At 40.2% G+C, this 15,837-nt stretch overlaps 1 protein-coding gene across 2 annotated transcripts in view; it reads left to right on the top strand.

The window, feature by feature from the left end:
* Nucleotides 1-15,440, top strand: part of LOC122562637 (cytosolic arginine sensor for mTORC1 subunit 2-like) — a 56,617-nt gene extending 41,177 nt beyond the window's left edge. For both annotated transcript variants that reach the window (XM_088000001.1, XM_043715654.2), the window contains exons 5-9: nucleotides 2,343-2,466; nucleotides 2,772-2,879; nucleotides 5,548-5,630; nucleotides 10,387-10,481; nucleotides 14,401-15,440. In XM_088000001.1, the coding sequence (XP_087856127.1) occupies nucleotides 2,343-2,466; nucleotides 2,772-2,879; nucleotides 5,548-5,630; nucleotides 10,387-10,481; nucleotides 14,401-14,466 (476 nt within the window). In that variant the 3' untranslated portion in view covers nucleotides 14,467-15,440. The remainder of the gene's footprint in view (nucleotides 1-2,342; nucleotides 2,467-2,771; nucleotides 2,880-5,547; nucleotides 5,631-10,386; nucleotides 10,482-14,400) is intronic.
* Nucleotides 15,441-15,837: the final 397 nt, after the last annotated feature.

The raw sequence follows: 15,837 nt of genomic DNA, 5'->3' as shown, positions 1-15,837 counted from the left end.
AGTTTTAAAATAGTGATGGAAAAAGATAGACCAGATCTAAAAGTTGAAGTTCTAAATTGGAGGAAGGCTAATTTTGACAGTATTAGGCAAAAACATTTGAAAGCTGATTAGGTGCAGATGTTCGCAGGTAAAGGGACGGCTGGAAAATGGGAAGCCTTCAGAAATGAGATATCAAGAATCCAGAGAAAGTATATTCCTGTCAGGGTGAAAGGGAAGGCTGGTAGGTATAGGGAATGCTGGATGAGTAAAGAAGTGGAGGGTTTGGTTAAGAAAAAGAAGGAAGCATATGTCAGTTATCGACAACATAGATCGAGTGAATTCTTAGAGTATAAAGAAAGTAGGAGTATACTTAAGAGGGAAATCAGGAGGGCAAAACGGGGACATGAGATAGCTTTGGCAACTAGAGCTTAAGGAGAATATATTAAGGACAAAAGGGTGACTAGGGAGAGAATAGGGCCCCTCAAAGATCAGCAAGGTGGCCTTTGTGTGGAGCCACAGAAAATGGGGGAGATACTAAATGAATATTTTGCATCAGTATTTACTGTGGAAAAAGATATGGAAGATATAGACTGTAGGGAAATAGATGGTGACATCTTGCAAAATGTCCAGATTACAGAGGAGGAAGTGCTGGATGTCTTGAAATGGTTAAAGGTGGATAAATCCCCAGGACCTGATCAGGTGTACCCGAGAATTCTGTGGGAAGCTAGAGAAGTGATTGCTGGGCCTCTCGCTGAGATATTTGAATCGTCCATAGTCACAGGTGAGGTGCCGGAAGACTGGAGGTTGGCAAACGTGCCACTGTTTTAATGGCGGTAAAGACCAGTCAGGGAACTATAGACCGGTGAGGCTGACCTCGGTGGTGGGCAAGTTGTTGGAGGGAATCCTGAGGGACAGGATGTACATGTATTTGGAAAGGCAAGGACTGATTCGGGACAGTCAACATGGCTTTGTGTGTGGGAAATCATGTCTCAAACTTGATTGAGTTTTTTGAAGAAGTAACAAAGAAGATTGATGAGGGCAGAGTGGTAGATGTTATCTATATGGACTTCAGTAAGGCGTTCGACAAGGTTCCCCATGGGAGACTGATTAGCAAGGTTAGATCTCATGGAATACAGGGAGAACTAGCCATTTGGATACAGAACTGGCTCAAAGGGTGGTGTGGTGGTAGGTTGTTTTTCAGACTGGAGGCCTGTGACTAGTGGAGTGCCACAAGGATCGGTGCTGGGTCCTCTACTTTTTATCATTTACATAAATGATTTGGATGCGAGCAGAAGAGGTACAGTTAGTAAGTTTGCAGATGACACTAAAATTGGAAGTGTATTGGACAGCGAAGAGGGTTACCTCAGATTACAAGAGGATCTTGACCAGATGGGCCAATGGGATGAGAAGTGGCAGATGGAGTTTAATTCCGATAAATGCGAGGTTTTGCATTTTGGGAAAGCAAATCTTAGTAGGACGTATACACTTAATGTTATGGTCCTAGGGAGTGTTGCTAAACAAAGAGACTTTGGAGTGCAGGTTCATAGCTCCTTGAAAGTGGATTTACAGGTAGATAGGATAGTGAAGAAGGCGTTTGGTATGCTTTCCTTTATTGGTCCGAGTATTGAGTACAGGAGTAGGGAGGTCATGTTGCGGCTGTAAAGGACATTGGTTAGGCCACTGTTGGAATATTGTGTGCAATTCTGGTCTCCTCCCTATCGGAAAGATGTTGTGAAACCTGAAAGGGTTTACAAGAATGTAGCCAGGGTTGGAGGATTTGAGCTACAGGGAGAGGCTGAACAGGCTGGGGCTGTTTTCCCTGGAGCGTTGGAGGCTGAGTGGTGACCTCATAGAGGTTTACAAAATTATGAGGGGCATGGATAGGGTAAATAGGCAAAGTCTTTTCCCTGGGGTCGGGGAGTCCAGAACTAGAAGGCATAGGTTTAGGGTGAGAGGGGAAAGATATAAAAGAGACCTAAGGGACAACTTTTTCACGCAGAGGGTGGTACGTGTATGGAATAAGCTACGAGAGGAAGTGGTGGAGGCTGGTACAATTGCAACATTTAAGAGGCATTTGGATGGGTATATGAATAGGAAGGGTTTGGAGGGATATGGGCCGGGTGCTGGCAGGTGGGACTAGATTGGGTTGGGATATCTGGTTGGCATGGACGGGTTGGACCGAAGGGTCTGTTTCCATGCTGTACATCTCTATCTGAATCTTCAAAATAAAACTTAGGAAGAAGACACTCAGAAAAAACACTTTTCTTGATGGCCAGAGACTGGAGGAGTTTAAAAGCTTCATGATTTATTCTTGCCAGTGAGCTCTTGACCTGAACCTAATATTTATTCTTCTCTGTTTACAGCTGCCAGCCCCACAGTTCATCCAGTGTTAAGTCCCAAGAACCAATTCTGTGTAATGAGCTTGGACCCAGATACTCTTCCCACCATTGCCACTATTCTCATGGATGTAATGTTCTACTCTGCAAGGTTTCAAACTTCTTTTAAAAAATCTTTGATAAATGGTGCTTAATATAGTAATTGCTTACTGTGTAATCCACATAACCCTTTATAGATGAATCTGTTAATGTAATTTTGGGGAAGTACATGTGGTACTTTTTTTGATTCAACATCAATCTCAGATTAAAAAAAAAACCTTGAGTCCTTTTCATCCCTAAAATACCCTGATATATTTTTGACTGAGTTTGATTTCATAGAATGCAAAAGATTGAAATGAATTTGCGATTGCTTCTCAAAAGGAAATGCTGAGGAATTAATGTATCCTTCTGTTGCAGTTTGAAAGCTCTGCCTGCTGATCAGGATCTTGACTACATTCGTTTCTTTTCTTTTTCATTGATCGATGGCTATATTTCAATAGTAGTGGACACACAGACACAGAAGAGGTTGGTGTTCTTGAAAGTCTTTTAAGAGAACTTTGTGACATTAGGGATTTTGGAATATACTAAAGTCTTTGGAATACTTTGGAATATGTTGTTATTTGATATTCCCCCCCCCCCCCCCCCCCCCCCCCCCCCCCCAAACAATGAATGATATTGTCTGAAAAGAATGAGCACTCTGTGCCAATTTTTCTGTTTTGTAAGTACGGCAGCAAATTGTTACTGAGATTTGTGCTGCTTCAAAACCTCAGATGAAATTTGATTTTCTGCTGCTTACCTTTTTCTCATTAGACCTATAGAAACTTGTAAAATAGGAGGCCCTGTTATCCATGTTGCCAATGTTGGCTCTTTCAGAGTTATCCAATTTGTGTTCAGCTATACTCTTGAAAAATTTATTTTTGACTTCATAACCAATTCCCTCTTGGAAGTTACTATTCAATGTATTTCCAGGCTCTGTTCACTAACTCATAATGCAAAAAAAAAACTCTGCCTCTTTCCTCTGTTCCTTTTGTCAATTCTGTTGAGTTTGTGTTCTCCCTTAGCTATGCAGTCAAAAATTATCATTAATATTTTTTGCATCTGTACAGTCTCCCTTGATACTGTCTACTGTAAAGAAAATAATTCCAGCTTCACTCATTTTTCTATTTAACTGACTTTATAAGTCCTAAGCACAGTGGCTCGGTGGATAGCACTGCTGCCTCACAGCACTAGGGTCTCGGGTTCAATTCCAGCCTCAGGTGTCTGAATGTGTGGAGTTGGCACATTCTCCCTCTGTCTGCGTGGGTTTCCACTGGGTGCACCGGTTTCCTCCCATAGTCCAAAGATGTGCGGGTCAGGTGAATTGGCCATGCTAAATTGCCCATAGTGTAAGGTGCATTAGTCAGAGGGAAATTGGTCTGGTTGGGTTACTCCCCTGGAGGGTTGGTGTGGACTGGTTGGACCAAAGGGCATGTTTCCACACTGTAGGGAATTGAATCTAATCTGCAGCATCATGGAATCTTTTCTAAAGTATTATGTGCTTAAAATGTTTCCCACTGTTGTTCTACATCGTTGTTTGCTTATATTATCCCCATCCACTTTATTTTTTGAAGTTCTTTCTCGCCACCTTTTGAGGTCAGCATTTCCCCAATCCTGCTCTTTGTTACATATGATGTCTTTTTCAGTTGTTATTCTTAAAGCAGGCCTTTGCAATGTGGAGCTCAGAACCCCAAGTGGGGTCGTGAAATCTGGGACTATAGTGACTCTTGTGAAGTTTGGATTAAAGTTACAACAGAAATGCTGTCACTCTAACAGTGCCCTCACTGGCAACCATGACCATTTTCAAACCTCGATATGGGGTCGCAGTGGGAAGATGTTTGGAAAGCAGCATCTAAAAGCATAAAAGACATGGTCATACATTTTATTTCTTTTAGCTACCCCATTCCTAGTCCCAGTGGTAAATCCTCTCTCCTTTGTTCGGTTTCTTGAACACTTTAAATTAGAATTGAATCTTGTACATTATCATAGAGACAATAATAGAATTTCCCTGTTTTCCTGTGCTTTCTCTCTCCTAGTCAGTTGATTACTTTAAGAATAGTGGAAATCCCCCTGCCCCTAATAATTATTATTCTGCTACTTAATCTCTTTGATTCTATTTGTACAATTCTTCCTCCACCATTTTAGGTGGCCTCTAGATTACCCTAATCAATGCTTTTCTTATCATTTTATCTCAACCACATGGATTTTATTTTTGTAATGAGCCTGTCTCCACCATCCTTCTCTGTTCTGATGTTTTTCACAGGTGTAGCTGCTGTAATCCACTTTCCCTTTGTCCTTCACTTTTGTAATTATAACCGTGCCTTGCAGCTTTTAAAATTTCTAGTCTTGATCTTTCTGCAACCATGTCATAAGAAAGCATAGCATTCTTGTTTTCCAGCAACATAGTATTGCCTTGATTTCTTCTTGTTATGAAAGGCACTATATTTCAGTACAGGCAGGCTAACTGATTCTTAATTGCAGAAGTTGCTGGAAAAACTCTGAATGACAAAGTGTTACTGGACTCAACCTTTAACTCTGCTTTCTCTCCACAGATGCTGCCAGACCTGCTGAGTTTCTCCAGCAATTTGTTTTTGCTTGATTTCCAACACCTGTGGTTCTTTGTTTTGTATTATCTTGATTGTAGCTTGTACTTCTTAAAAAGCTGATACAAATTAAATATTTGTTAAATAATTCTATTTACCTTTTTTCCATCAAAATCTTGACAATGTACTCATTAGCTCTGTTTTCCTGATTTTGCTTGTATCTAGGCTGATTTTAGTTTCCTTTACAATGCAAAATGAGTCCAGTGGATAGTGGGCTGGATTAATAAACTCCAAATTCTTAGCTTTGGGCCGAATGGCCTTTTCTTGCTATCTGTGCTGAGGATTGGGATGGATAATTGTCTCGAGTTGATAAGCCAGGGCCAAGTAATACAAATGTGTGAATACATGAACATTGTATACTTAAGCCTGATTTATCTTGAGATATTATTTGCTTATTTTATATGTCGCTCTTTTATCTCAGGAGTGATTTTTGTTTAAGTGGTTGTGGATTGGATCCACAATGGGAGATGCTATGTGGGTCATGGTGACCTTCCCAACAGGCCAAATGAGCCTTTTGCATTGTTTCTACTTGACCAGTTGTTTGCACTTAACAGGTTTCCCAGCAACCTGCTGCTCACCAGTGCCTCGAGTGAGTTATGGAGGATGGTGCGGATAGGTGGACAGCCCCTGGGATTTGGTAAGTATGAATGCCGCCAACTTTTGCACTTGCTGTTTTTCTTGCATTAATAGTTGGATGGGAGATGATAAACTGGAGATTTAATGAGCTAATCATCCTGGTTTTAATTTCCCTACAAAATGCCTTTGGATGTGCAGGTTGATTTTCAATGGAGGAATGCCAGGATTTGATCACATTCATTTACTTTCACAAGAGTGCATTATGACTGATAACAATCTTTAGACTTTGATCAGAAATAAATGGGATGAAACTTTGTTTGTAGAAGATTTGATTATCTCTAGGGAAAGTAATCAGTAAATGCTTTCCTAACCTGGGGTTACTGGAATGAGGATGTCCAGTTCCTGCTGGGGTCAACAGTCCATTTTATGAAATTATCCTGCTGTTTGTAAGAGTTGCTCAGAAGTGTATCTCTCCATATTGTCTGCCATTGTATTTCTCTTGGTGACACTGACACTGTTTCATTTTTAAGGAAAAAACCTATTTCTTTATAATGTTGGCCTCCCATGGTGAGTTAGTGGCAAGCAAAGATTTCAGGGTTATTTTCTGATTTTATTTCTGTTTATTCTGTGTGGAAATAATTATTGATCTACTGACATTATCAAATGTCACCTTGCCTGCTTGCTCAGTTATTTTGTTTATGTTCAAGAGAACAATAATAACAGATTTCTAGGTATTAAAGATTGTAATGGAAATGGGTATTGCATAGGAAAATGTCACTGAAATAATGGTCATTACTCCTATTTTAAATATTCTGAAAATGGCTGCTACAAACCAAGTTTCAAGTAAATACTTTATTTTCATATGGACACCCACAGAAATCTGGGGAATTCATGCACCTCCTTATTTAAGGATGGACTGATCAATTCAAAATGACCATTGACTTTCAGATTTTCTACCTCCCTTCTTTATTGCTAGACAAACGGGAATGTTGAAACTCTATTCCCTTCTATTTAACAGAGATAGAATCTATCAACTTTCTGTTGGATTACATTCACAGAAAACTGACTCTTCAAAGGTTGTTAAACCATAGCACAGCACAGGCTTAGAATTTATATGAATGCAAGGCCCTTACTTGGAAATGTCTTTCAGCATATGACTTTTCAGGCATCATATTTTCTTAAAGACTTGAAGAATCAAACACCTTTTTGCAGATAAAACTACCAAAACTATTGAAACTATTAGAGCACCAACACTTTTCAACTTCATGTTTGTGAGAAACGATCTGAGAAATTTAGATAACGAAATCTTTGCAGTGTGCTGAGAATTTCTTGCTTTACAACACATTCTTAATTCAACTTGAAAGTATGTAAGTCATTTGAGAAGCTACAGGACGGGCGCGTGGCAGACTAGAGATAATGAATTGAAGGCTGAGAATTCTAATTCATGTACTTGGTGGTGTTGAATCTTGTTTGAGATAGTGTTGATTTCAGATGTTTGAGATATTTGTGTTGATTAAAGTGTGAGCAAATAAATAACCTTTTTATTTTTGTACTTTCAAAAGCTTGCTGCTGGATTACTTAATTGAATTCCACACCCTATGGGAAAAATCTAATCTTGGGCAGTAAGAAAATACACCCATTTTGTCTGCAATATGTAAAACAAAACATAAATATCCATGTTTAATACTATAACTGTATTAAAAGCCAAGTACTTCTAAAAATGGCTAATTAGAAGCAAGAAGGATGTGAACCCCCGAAAGAAGAGAATTTCAGTAAACTCTCACTCACCCCAACCCAAAATAAAAGCAGACTGTGGATCACATCAAGGAAGTAGTACAAGGCAATGCAATGCCAAATAACAGGAGCATCCGGGTTGGAGGCTTGTTGACTTGTGTTTCATTGGGAATGGAGTCGAGGCAGTGGGGTCAGGCCTGATGGTGTACAAAATGAGGGGAGATGTGAAACCACAGATCTGCAGGTTCTGGTTAGCATAAGGGTGGGTTAGACTGTGTGGAGTATTGAGAGGCCCAATGTAGCTGCATGTGGTTCAGCATATCTGGTGATGGATTGCTAAATCTTTAAACCTCCTCAATGCTGCCCATTAAACAATACGATTCATACAGTGTGTCATTCAGACAGACTTTTAGATAGAAATGGGGACCAGAACATTTTTAACTGTGAAATACAAATTTGCCTACTGTATGTCTGGAGGAAAATAGCCTGTCAGTGAGAATGGGGAATATGATACTTCAATTGCATCTCCGGAAGACTGTACTAGTCATAGATAACAAGTGACGATTGACTTGCTCATTTCCAGGTTAGATTGGTTTTTGTTCATTGACTTTAGCTGTAGAATCAAAATAGATAATTTTCCTAAAATATTGGACATTTGTGATTCATTGTCTTTTTTTTGCACTGCCTTGTATTGGTCATTTCGTCTCATTTATTTTAAGTTTACATATTGTATGGTTAAATGAGTTAATGTCCCTTTTTATATGGCATATTATGATATGACATGATTTTTGTGCAATTTTCTGTCTCGAAAGATCAATAGCTGATTTTGTTTTTGCCCATCAGTTATCTGTCATCCTTTTTTAATGCATCTGTGCTGAACTGGAGCAGTTCATCGACTTCATCAACTTCCACCCTACCTTCAAATTCACTGATAGTCATAGAGATGTACAGGACAGACCCTTCGGTCCAACCCGTCCATGCTGACCAGATATCCCAACCCAATCTAGTCCCACCTGCCAGTACCTGACCCATATCCCTCCAAACCCTTCCTATTCATTATACCCGTCCAGATGCCTTTTAAACCTCACTTGGTTTATCTTGGACACCTCCCTCCCCTTTCTTGACTCCTTGTTTCCATCTCCGGTGACCAGTCTACAGACTGGTATTTACTATAAACCCACAGACTCCCTAACTATTTGGACTACACCTCTTCCCACCCAGTATGCTGCAAGAACTCCAGTCCGTTTTCCCAGTTCCTCTGCCTCCACTGCATTTGCTCTGACGAGGAGACATTCCACTCCCAAGTATCTCAGATGTCCACTATTTTGAACAATGTACTTTATCCCCAGTCTGTCGTCCAGACAGCCCTCCACTGCACCTCCTTCATTCCCTGCTCTACAGTTCTAAACATACCACCCCACCAGTCTCCACAACCAGTGTATTATCCTTTTAAACACTTCCACCAACTCCAATAGACCCCACCACTAAGAATATCTTCCCATCCCCACTCCTATCTGCCTTCTGCAAGGGCCATTCCCCTTAGACAGTCCTTGGTTTGTGCCACTCTCCACCAACCCCCCAAACCCCTAGGTATGTTCCCCTGGAACTGAAAATGCAGCAAAACCTGCTGGCACACCATTCCTCTCATCTCCATCCAGGGCCCCAAACAGTCCTTCCAGGTGAGGCAGAGGTCACCTGTCTCCCTTCCAACCTAGTTTACTATATCCGTGCTCCCAATATGGTCTCACATCGGTGAGACCAAATGTAAACTCGTCTCACATCGGTGAGACCAAATGTAAACTCAGGGCACGTTTCGCTGAGCATCTCAACCGGACCCACGGGCCTACATGACCTCCCAGTCACTGCCTGTTTTAATTCCCCTTCCCACTCCCTTTCCGACGTAACCATCCTTGGCCTCCTCCGTTGCTACAGCAAATCAGACCGCAAACTGGAGGAACAACAGCTAGTCTTCCGCCTGGGCAGCCAATAGCCCGGAGGATTCAACATTTGAATTCTCCAAATTCAAATAGACTCCCTTCCCATCCATTGACTCCCATTCCTAGCCCTTCGTGCTCCCTTTCATTCCTCTGACCAACCCCTCCTTCCAGCTCCCAACCAAATTCATTCCTCCCATTGACTAACCAGGCCATACAGTCTACCTGTGTTCACGTATCCCTACATCCCTCTCCCCCACTATCCCTTTATCGGCAGCTCCCCTTACACCCACTCCCAATCCTGAAGAAGCGCTAAACCCAGAAATGTTGACTTCTGCACCTCCTGACTCCACTGGCCGGCATGGTGGCTCAGTGGTTAGCACTGTTCCCTCACAGCACCAGGGGCCTGGGTTTGATTACAGTCTCTGACGACTATGTGGACACACTCTCCCCATGTCTGTGTGGGTTTCCTCCCACAGTCCAAAGATGTGAATTGGCCATGCTGAAAAGGGTCTGGGTGGGTTACTCTTCAGATGTGGACTTGCTAGGCTGAAGGGGCTGTTTCCACACAGTAGGAATTCTAATTCTAATTCGAGTTAGAATGATGCTGCCTGCTTGCTGTGTTCTTCCAGCAGCTGCGGTTTGTTTCTACTCCTTTTGAATAAGCAGCACATCACTAATCAAGATGAATTTCCGGTGGGGAAAGGGATACTTTGCAATTCTGATCTCTTTCAATTTGGGCTTTCGATTTCAGATTTGGAATGCTACTGTGTCTCTCTCTATACTCTTTAGTACAAATCTAATCTGTGTGGCTGATTTGTTGGGGGTCTGTAAATTTTTATATTTTTTCAAAACAAATCCCATTAACTGTCTATTTAGCAGTTTGTTGAACTTCAATGCAGAGGGGAAGCCCCTCATCTATTTGACCCTCACTTGCAAAGGTGACACTTTTGTATCATGTTTAAATGCTGTGGCTGAGAGCACCAGGTTATTTCCACGGCCTAATGTAATGGAAGGGCTGTCTGAATGTAAGCATAATGCAGTGAAGATAATTATTGTAAATTCACTGTGCAGTAGTGTTGGTTGTTTAATCCATCTGTTGTATGCAAATCCTGACTTTTTTTTTAAATTTTAAATTTGTCTGTTCAGATGAATGTGGGATTGTTGCACAGATCTCCGAGCCTCTAGCAAATGCTGACATTTCTGCGTACTATATCAGCACCTTCAATTTTGACCATGCACTGGTAAGAGTTTGATTCTTTTCTGTATGCATTTATATGGTGACCATATGCTTAAAAACCATGGACATTATTGGATTGAGGAAACAAAGATGTTTTTCTGTAAAGTAGTCGGTGGAGCATAGTCACTTTTCTTGACTTTATTTGATACCTGAGTTTATTTTATTGTTTCCTCTTTGCAGTGGGCTCTGTTTATGCTACCGGCACTAGCTAAAGGAATTTTTTTTTTGTCTGAACGCTATATGAGCGTTTCCTTTAGAAAGTTGCAGTATTTCTTTTTGGAATGCATCAGCATGAACTATTGGATGATGTGGAGCTGGGTCATTGTGGAATGACCTGCTGCTGGAAGAATATACACATATACTGATGAATATTCTCACAAACTGATGGAAAACCAAGTTGTTGCTTGGGGGAAGAACTGGCAAAGGTTAAAATTCTGACTTTTGAACATCATCTTTTTCAGCCTCCTCCCACCACTTTTTTTTGTAATTTCTTTTATTATCTATGGTAACACTAGCAATCATGGAATTGTCACCCCTGATAGTGAATAAACTGTTTACGAATTCTCTCATCCTCCCAATAAGTGAAGATCTGTCCATCAAATGCAGTAATGACATCCTGTTTTAGAATGTGGTTTATGTATCTGAATCTTGTATGACTTTTCAACCAATTAAACCTTGAAAATGTTTTTTGCCAATTTTCACAAGTTTTTGGGAGGTGCTTTTATACTGACAAATTAGGGCATGTTTCAACCCTTTTTCATTTAATGGTTTAAAATTCCTCAGCATGGAATATTATATAGTGAACAACAGGTTTAGCCATTCATTTGTAAGGCTTCTTCAACCAGATTAAAAGGACAGCAGATACATGGAACATCACCATCTGGAAGGTTCCTTCCAAGCCACACCCTATCCTGACTTGGAACTATATTCCTATTCAATCAGTCTCACTGAGTCTACATCCTGGAACTCTTTCCAACAGCACCATATTGTCCTTACACCCCAAGGACCACAGCAGTTCTTGTAGGCAGCTGACCACCTTTTCCAGTGCCGTTAAGGATTGACAACAAATATTGACCTAGCCTGCATCGCCATGTCTCATCAACTTTAAAAGCAATGATCCCACGTGATTGACATTTTTGGCTCTTTCTTCTGGTATGATTGTAATATAGCACCTGTGCATCTTGTCTAAGGGCTTGACATCTTCCTAAAATGTGGTGCCCATAATTGGACTAAATATTCCATCTGAGCCATAACCAGTTTTGAGTCTTTTTTTAAAAGAAGTGTTAATTCCTTGGAGTTTTTTTTTGCACAGTATATTTTTATTAAATCCCAAGATTTTGATTTTGTTTAAGATACATGTTAACTCTTGGACATGTTATATCTGCATTAACATGATAACGTCTAATTTATTCTTTATTCTTTATTTTTCCAGTCAAAATGAATCATTTCACTTTTTCTTTTCAGAATGGCATTTCACCTGTCTTGTATCTGTCCGTTTCACCAATCGTCTGTCTTGAAGTTTATTCCTAAATTCCTCATCTTCAATATATTTCTGAATAAAGATTGATTTATATCACTGATGTAACTCAAAAGGAGAAATTACCTCACCAGTGAACCCTGCTTACAATCTGAAAATCTGTTCAAAATTGCTGTGTTCTATCCCTCAACCAGTTTCCTATCCACATTTAATCCCATGAGCTTTGATGAAAATTCACAAAGTAGCCTTTTTAGCGAACAACATCTTTTGAAACTTCACACATTAATTGCACTATCCTCATCAGCCATCCGTTATTTCTCAATTAGTTTAGTTTAGATACTCCCTATTCTCCAGCAGCTGTGTAAAAAGTTGAGTATTCCAGAATGAATCAGATATTTAAAAAAAAAAAAAATTAAAAATGCCTCTTGTCCTCTGTGGGCTGCCAAAATTAACTCAAGTCTGCATTGGTCATGTTTGAATTACTTGATTTCTCATTTTACTTGTTTTATATAAGATGTAAACTCTGCTCCAACTGGATCTGGTCCAGTTCTCTTTTTAACAGGTACAGAGTCCAAAGGTCTGCTGTATGGTTGGGGCAGCAGAGCAAAGAGCTACTTGTAATCCAAGGGTCCATCCTGATGAAGGGCTTTTGCCCGAAATGTCAATTTTCCTGCTCCTCAGATGCTGCCTGACCTGCTGTTCTTTTCCAGCACCACTCTAATCTAAACTACTTGTAATCTAAGCTAATTCAATCCTTTCCTGACTTCTTTAGCATGACTCTTGTATCTACCAACAGGAATGTACTCCATTGTAAAGTTGTCATAGCCCCAGAAGAGACAGCGCTGTTGTGTCATAGAGTAATATTAGAAATGGTTTAGCCTGAGAGCCACTATGCCTCAGATGGGAGGAGAGGCTGAGAAGGTGGGACATTTGTGGTGACCTCAGTTGATACAGTGCTACTGGCATCACTCTGCGTTACAAGCCAGCCATCTAGCCAACTATTATTTTAATATTTCACTCATTTAATGTTTTTAAATGAAAACAACTCCAAGGTGAACAGAACTAACTTCTCAAGTCTCATTTATAGTCATATATTTTGCAGGCTTAAAAATATCTTTTTAAAAAAGATTTGGGTATTACCTTCGGAACATAAGGACATGGGAGACTGGTTAGCAAGGTTAGATCTCAGGGAATAGAGGGACATCTAGCCATTTGGATACAGAACTGGCTCAAGGTAGAAGACAGAGGATGGTGGTGGAGGGTTGTTTTTCAGACTGGAGACCTGTGACCTATGGTGTGTTACAGGGATCAGTGGTGGGCCCACTGCTTTTTGTTCTGTATATAAATGATTTTGATGTGAACATAGGAGGTATAGTTAGTAAGTTTGCAGATGACTACAAAATTGGAGGTGTATTGGACAGTGAGGAAGGTTACCTCCGCACAACAGGATCCTGTTCAGATGGGCTGAGGAGTGGCAGATGGAGTTTAATTCAGATAAATGTGAGGTGCTGCATTTTGGGAAAGCAAATCTTAGCAGGACTTATACACTTAATGGTTAGGTCCTAGGGAGTGTTGCTGAACAAAGAGACCTTGGAGTGCAGGTTCGTAGTTCCTTGAAAGTGGAGTTGCAGGTAGATAGGATAGTGAAGAAGGTGTTTGGTATGCTTTCCTTTATTGGTCAGAGTATGGAGTACAGGAGTTGCGGCTGTATGGGACATTGGTTAGGCCACTCGGGTGGCGTCCCTGCTATAGGAAAGATGTTGTGAAACTTGAAAGGGTTCAGAAAAGATTTAAAAGGATGTTGCCAAGGTTGAGGGGTTTGTGTTATAGTGAGACACTGAAAAGGCTGGCGCTGTTTTTCCTGGGGCTTTGGAGGCTGAAAGATGGCCTTTAATAGAAGCTTCTAAAATGATGAGGGGCATGGATAGGGTGAATAGGCAAGGTGTTATCAGAGATGGGGAGTCCAAAACTAGAGGGCGTAGGTGAGGGGGGTGGTGGGAATATAGAAAAAGGACCTAAGGGGCAACATTTTCACACAGAGGGTGGTGTGTGTATGAAATGAGCTGCCAGAGGAAGTGATGGAGGCTGGTACAAGCCCAACATTTAAAAGGCATCTGGATTAGTACATGAATAGGAAAGGTGTACAGGGAAATGGGCCAAATGCTGGCAAATGGGACTAGCTTAATTTAAGATATTTGGTCGGCATGGACAAGTTGGACCGAAGGGTATGTTTCCATGCTGTAGAGCTGTAATGCTAAAAATTGCATACATTTGATTGCAAGCACTTGCCTTTTTAACATTTTGGTTTGGACTGGGTGGCATAACAGGTGAGGAATAATCATAGTTGAGGTTTTCATTGGGAAGATACCTTTTTATAAAGGCAATTTCCCTTTAAGCTGCTTTGGTTCAACCAGATTAATCTACTTATTTTCTTCTTATCCCTCAGGTGCCTGAAGAAGATATTGATAATGTTATTACTATGCTGCATAGACGTCAGAATGGTGAAAGATAGCCGAGATTGCTCGACGTTATATTTACAATGTCTTCATCAAGTTGATGTGTCAATTTCGGAGACCAGAAATTATTGTCTCTCAAAAACCTATGCTATCAGCATAAGGCAGACATTTAGACTGGGTTTTCTACAATATTTAATAGTTGAACAATTTACTTAGAATAACGCTTGCTAATTTTCTTCAGAAAGGTTTTAGTTGAATTCTGTTTACTACTTCAATGATTGAACTCTTATGCACAGCCATGAAAATTTGCATTACCATTTTGCACTAAGACCTTCAATGTGTGGGTGGTCTTGTTCAAAGACCTGGAAAATGTTCCTGTTTTGCTTCACAAGGGTAAAGTGGATATTGTGTGCAGAATGGTTTAAAACAACCTATAATGCAAGTAAGTCTGGTCACAAACCTTGAAACATTTGAGTTTTATCAGACTCCAACCCAAGGTTGTCTTTAAGCCTGAAGAAAATTGGAGGACGTTGGGAATTGTTGAGGGGAAGACGCTAAAAGCTTTACTCAACTATTGGAATTAGTCCATGGATGAATTTTTAATCCGACGCAGGCTGCAAAGAATTATACTTTAATTTTCCATGAAAATCTTATCTAATTCATTACTAAGTATTTTCATATACTTGCAGTTATAATCTTCCTTGATCTGTAATTAAGTGGTGCTGCTACTCTTGCATTACAGCAAGCTTCCTTCATCTCTGAAGGCCAAAAAGATGTGATCAAGGAATGTGGAATTAAAAAGCTGGCATCTTGTGGTTTTTATTAATGAAAACGTTCAACAGGTGCTTTAGTTACACGGCAACCAGAATATGCTGAGGAGTGATTTTAAATTTAAAAGTTTATTACTTTCAGTTCAGGAACTGAAGCTGTAACTGTGAAGCTAATTACTGAGCAGATATCTGGTTGCTGACTGTAAACTTGTTTCTTTGGGATTGTTTAAGTCTTATTAAAATTAGAACTAATTTGTGAAAACAAAGAGTGTCTGTGTGGTTCCTGAACATACAAATCAGTTAGAAAAAGGTACAACGCAATATTGAAGGAAGCAGTAGCTGATTATGTGGAGTACTTTCAATGTTGGCTACTCCTCAATCCTATGCTCACGCAATCAAACTCTTATTTACATGCTCACTTCAAGTGGCTTCCATTGAGAGTCCTGTTCGGTTGTTGGCAAGTTGTTCAAAAATCATTGGTAATTCTTTCCACATGCTGCTAATAATATTTCCCCAACTGCTTTGTCCTAGTTAATGATTCCAGAAGGGTGAAGCTTCTAGTTCTGATCCTATAGAATGCTTTATTTTTGAACATGGACATTTCCGAGAAATAGCTGTGGATATTTGTAGGACAATTAAAATGTCATTGTATACTAC

The sequence above is a fragment of the Chiloscyllium plagiosum genome, unplaced genomic scaffold (assembly GCF_037043375.1).
Source record: "Chiloscyllium plagiosum isolate Xiang-an unplaced genomic scaffold, Cpla_swu_hap1 HiC_scaffold_24, whole genome shotgun sequence".
Lineage (NCBI taxonomy): Eukaryota > Metazoa > Chordata > Chondrichthyes > Orectolobiformes > Hemiscylliidae > Chiloscyllium > Chiloscyllium plagiosum.
This window is presented reverse-complemented; position numbering and strand designations above follow the sequence as displayed.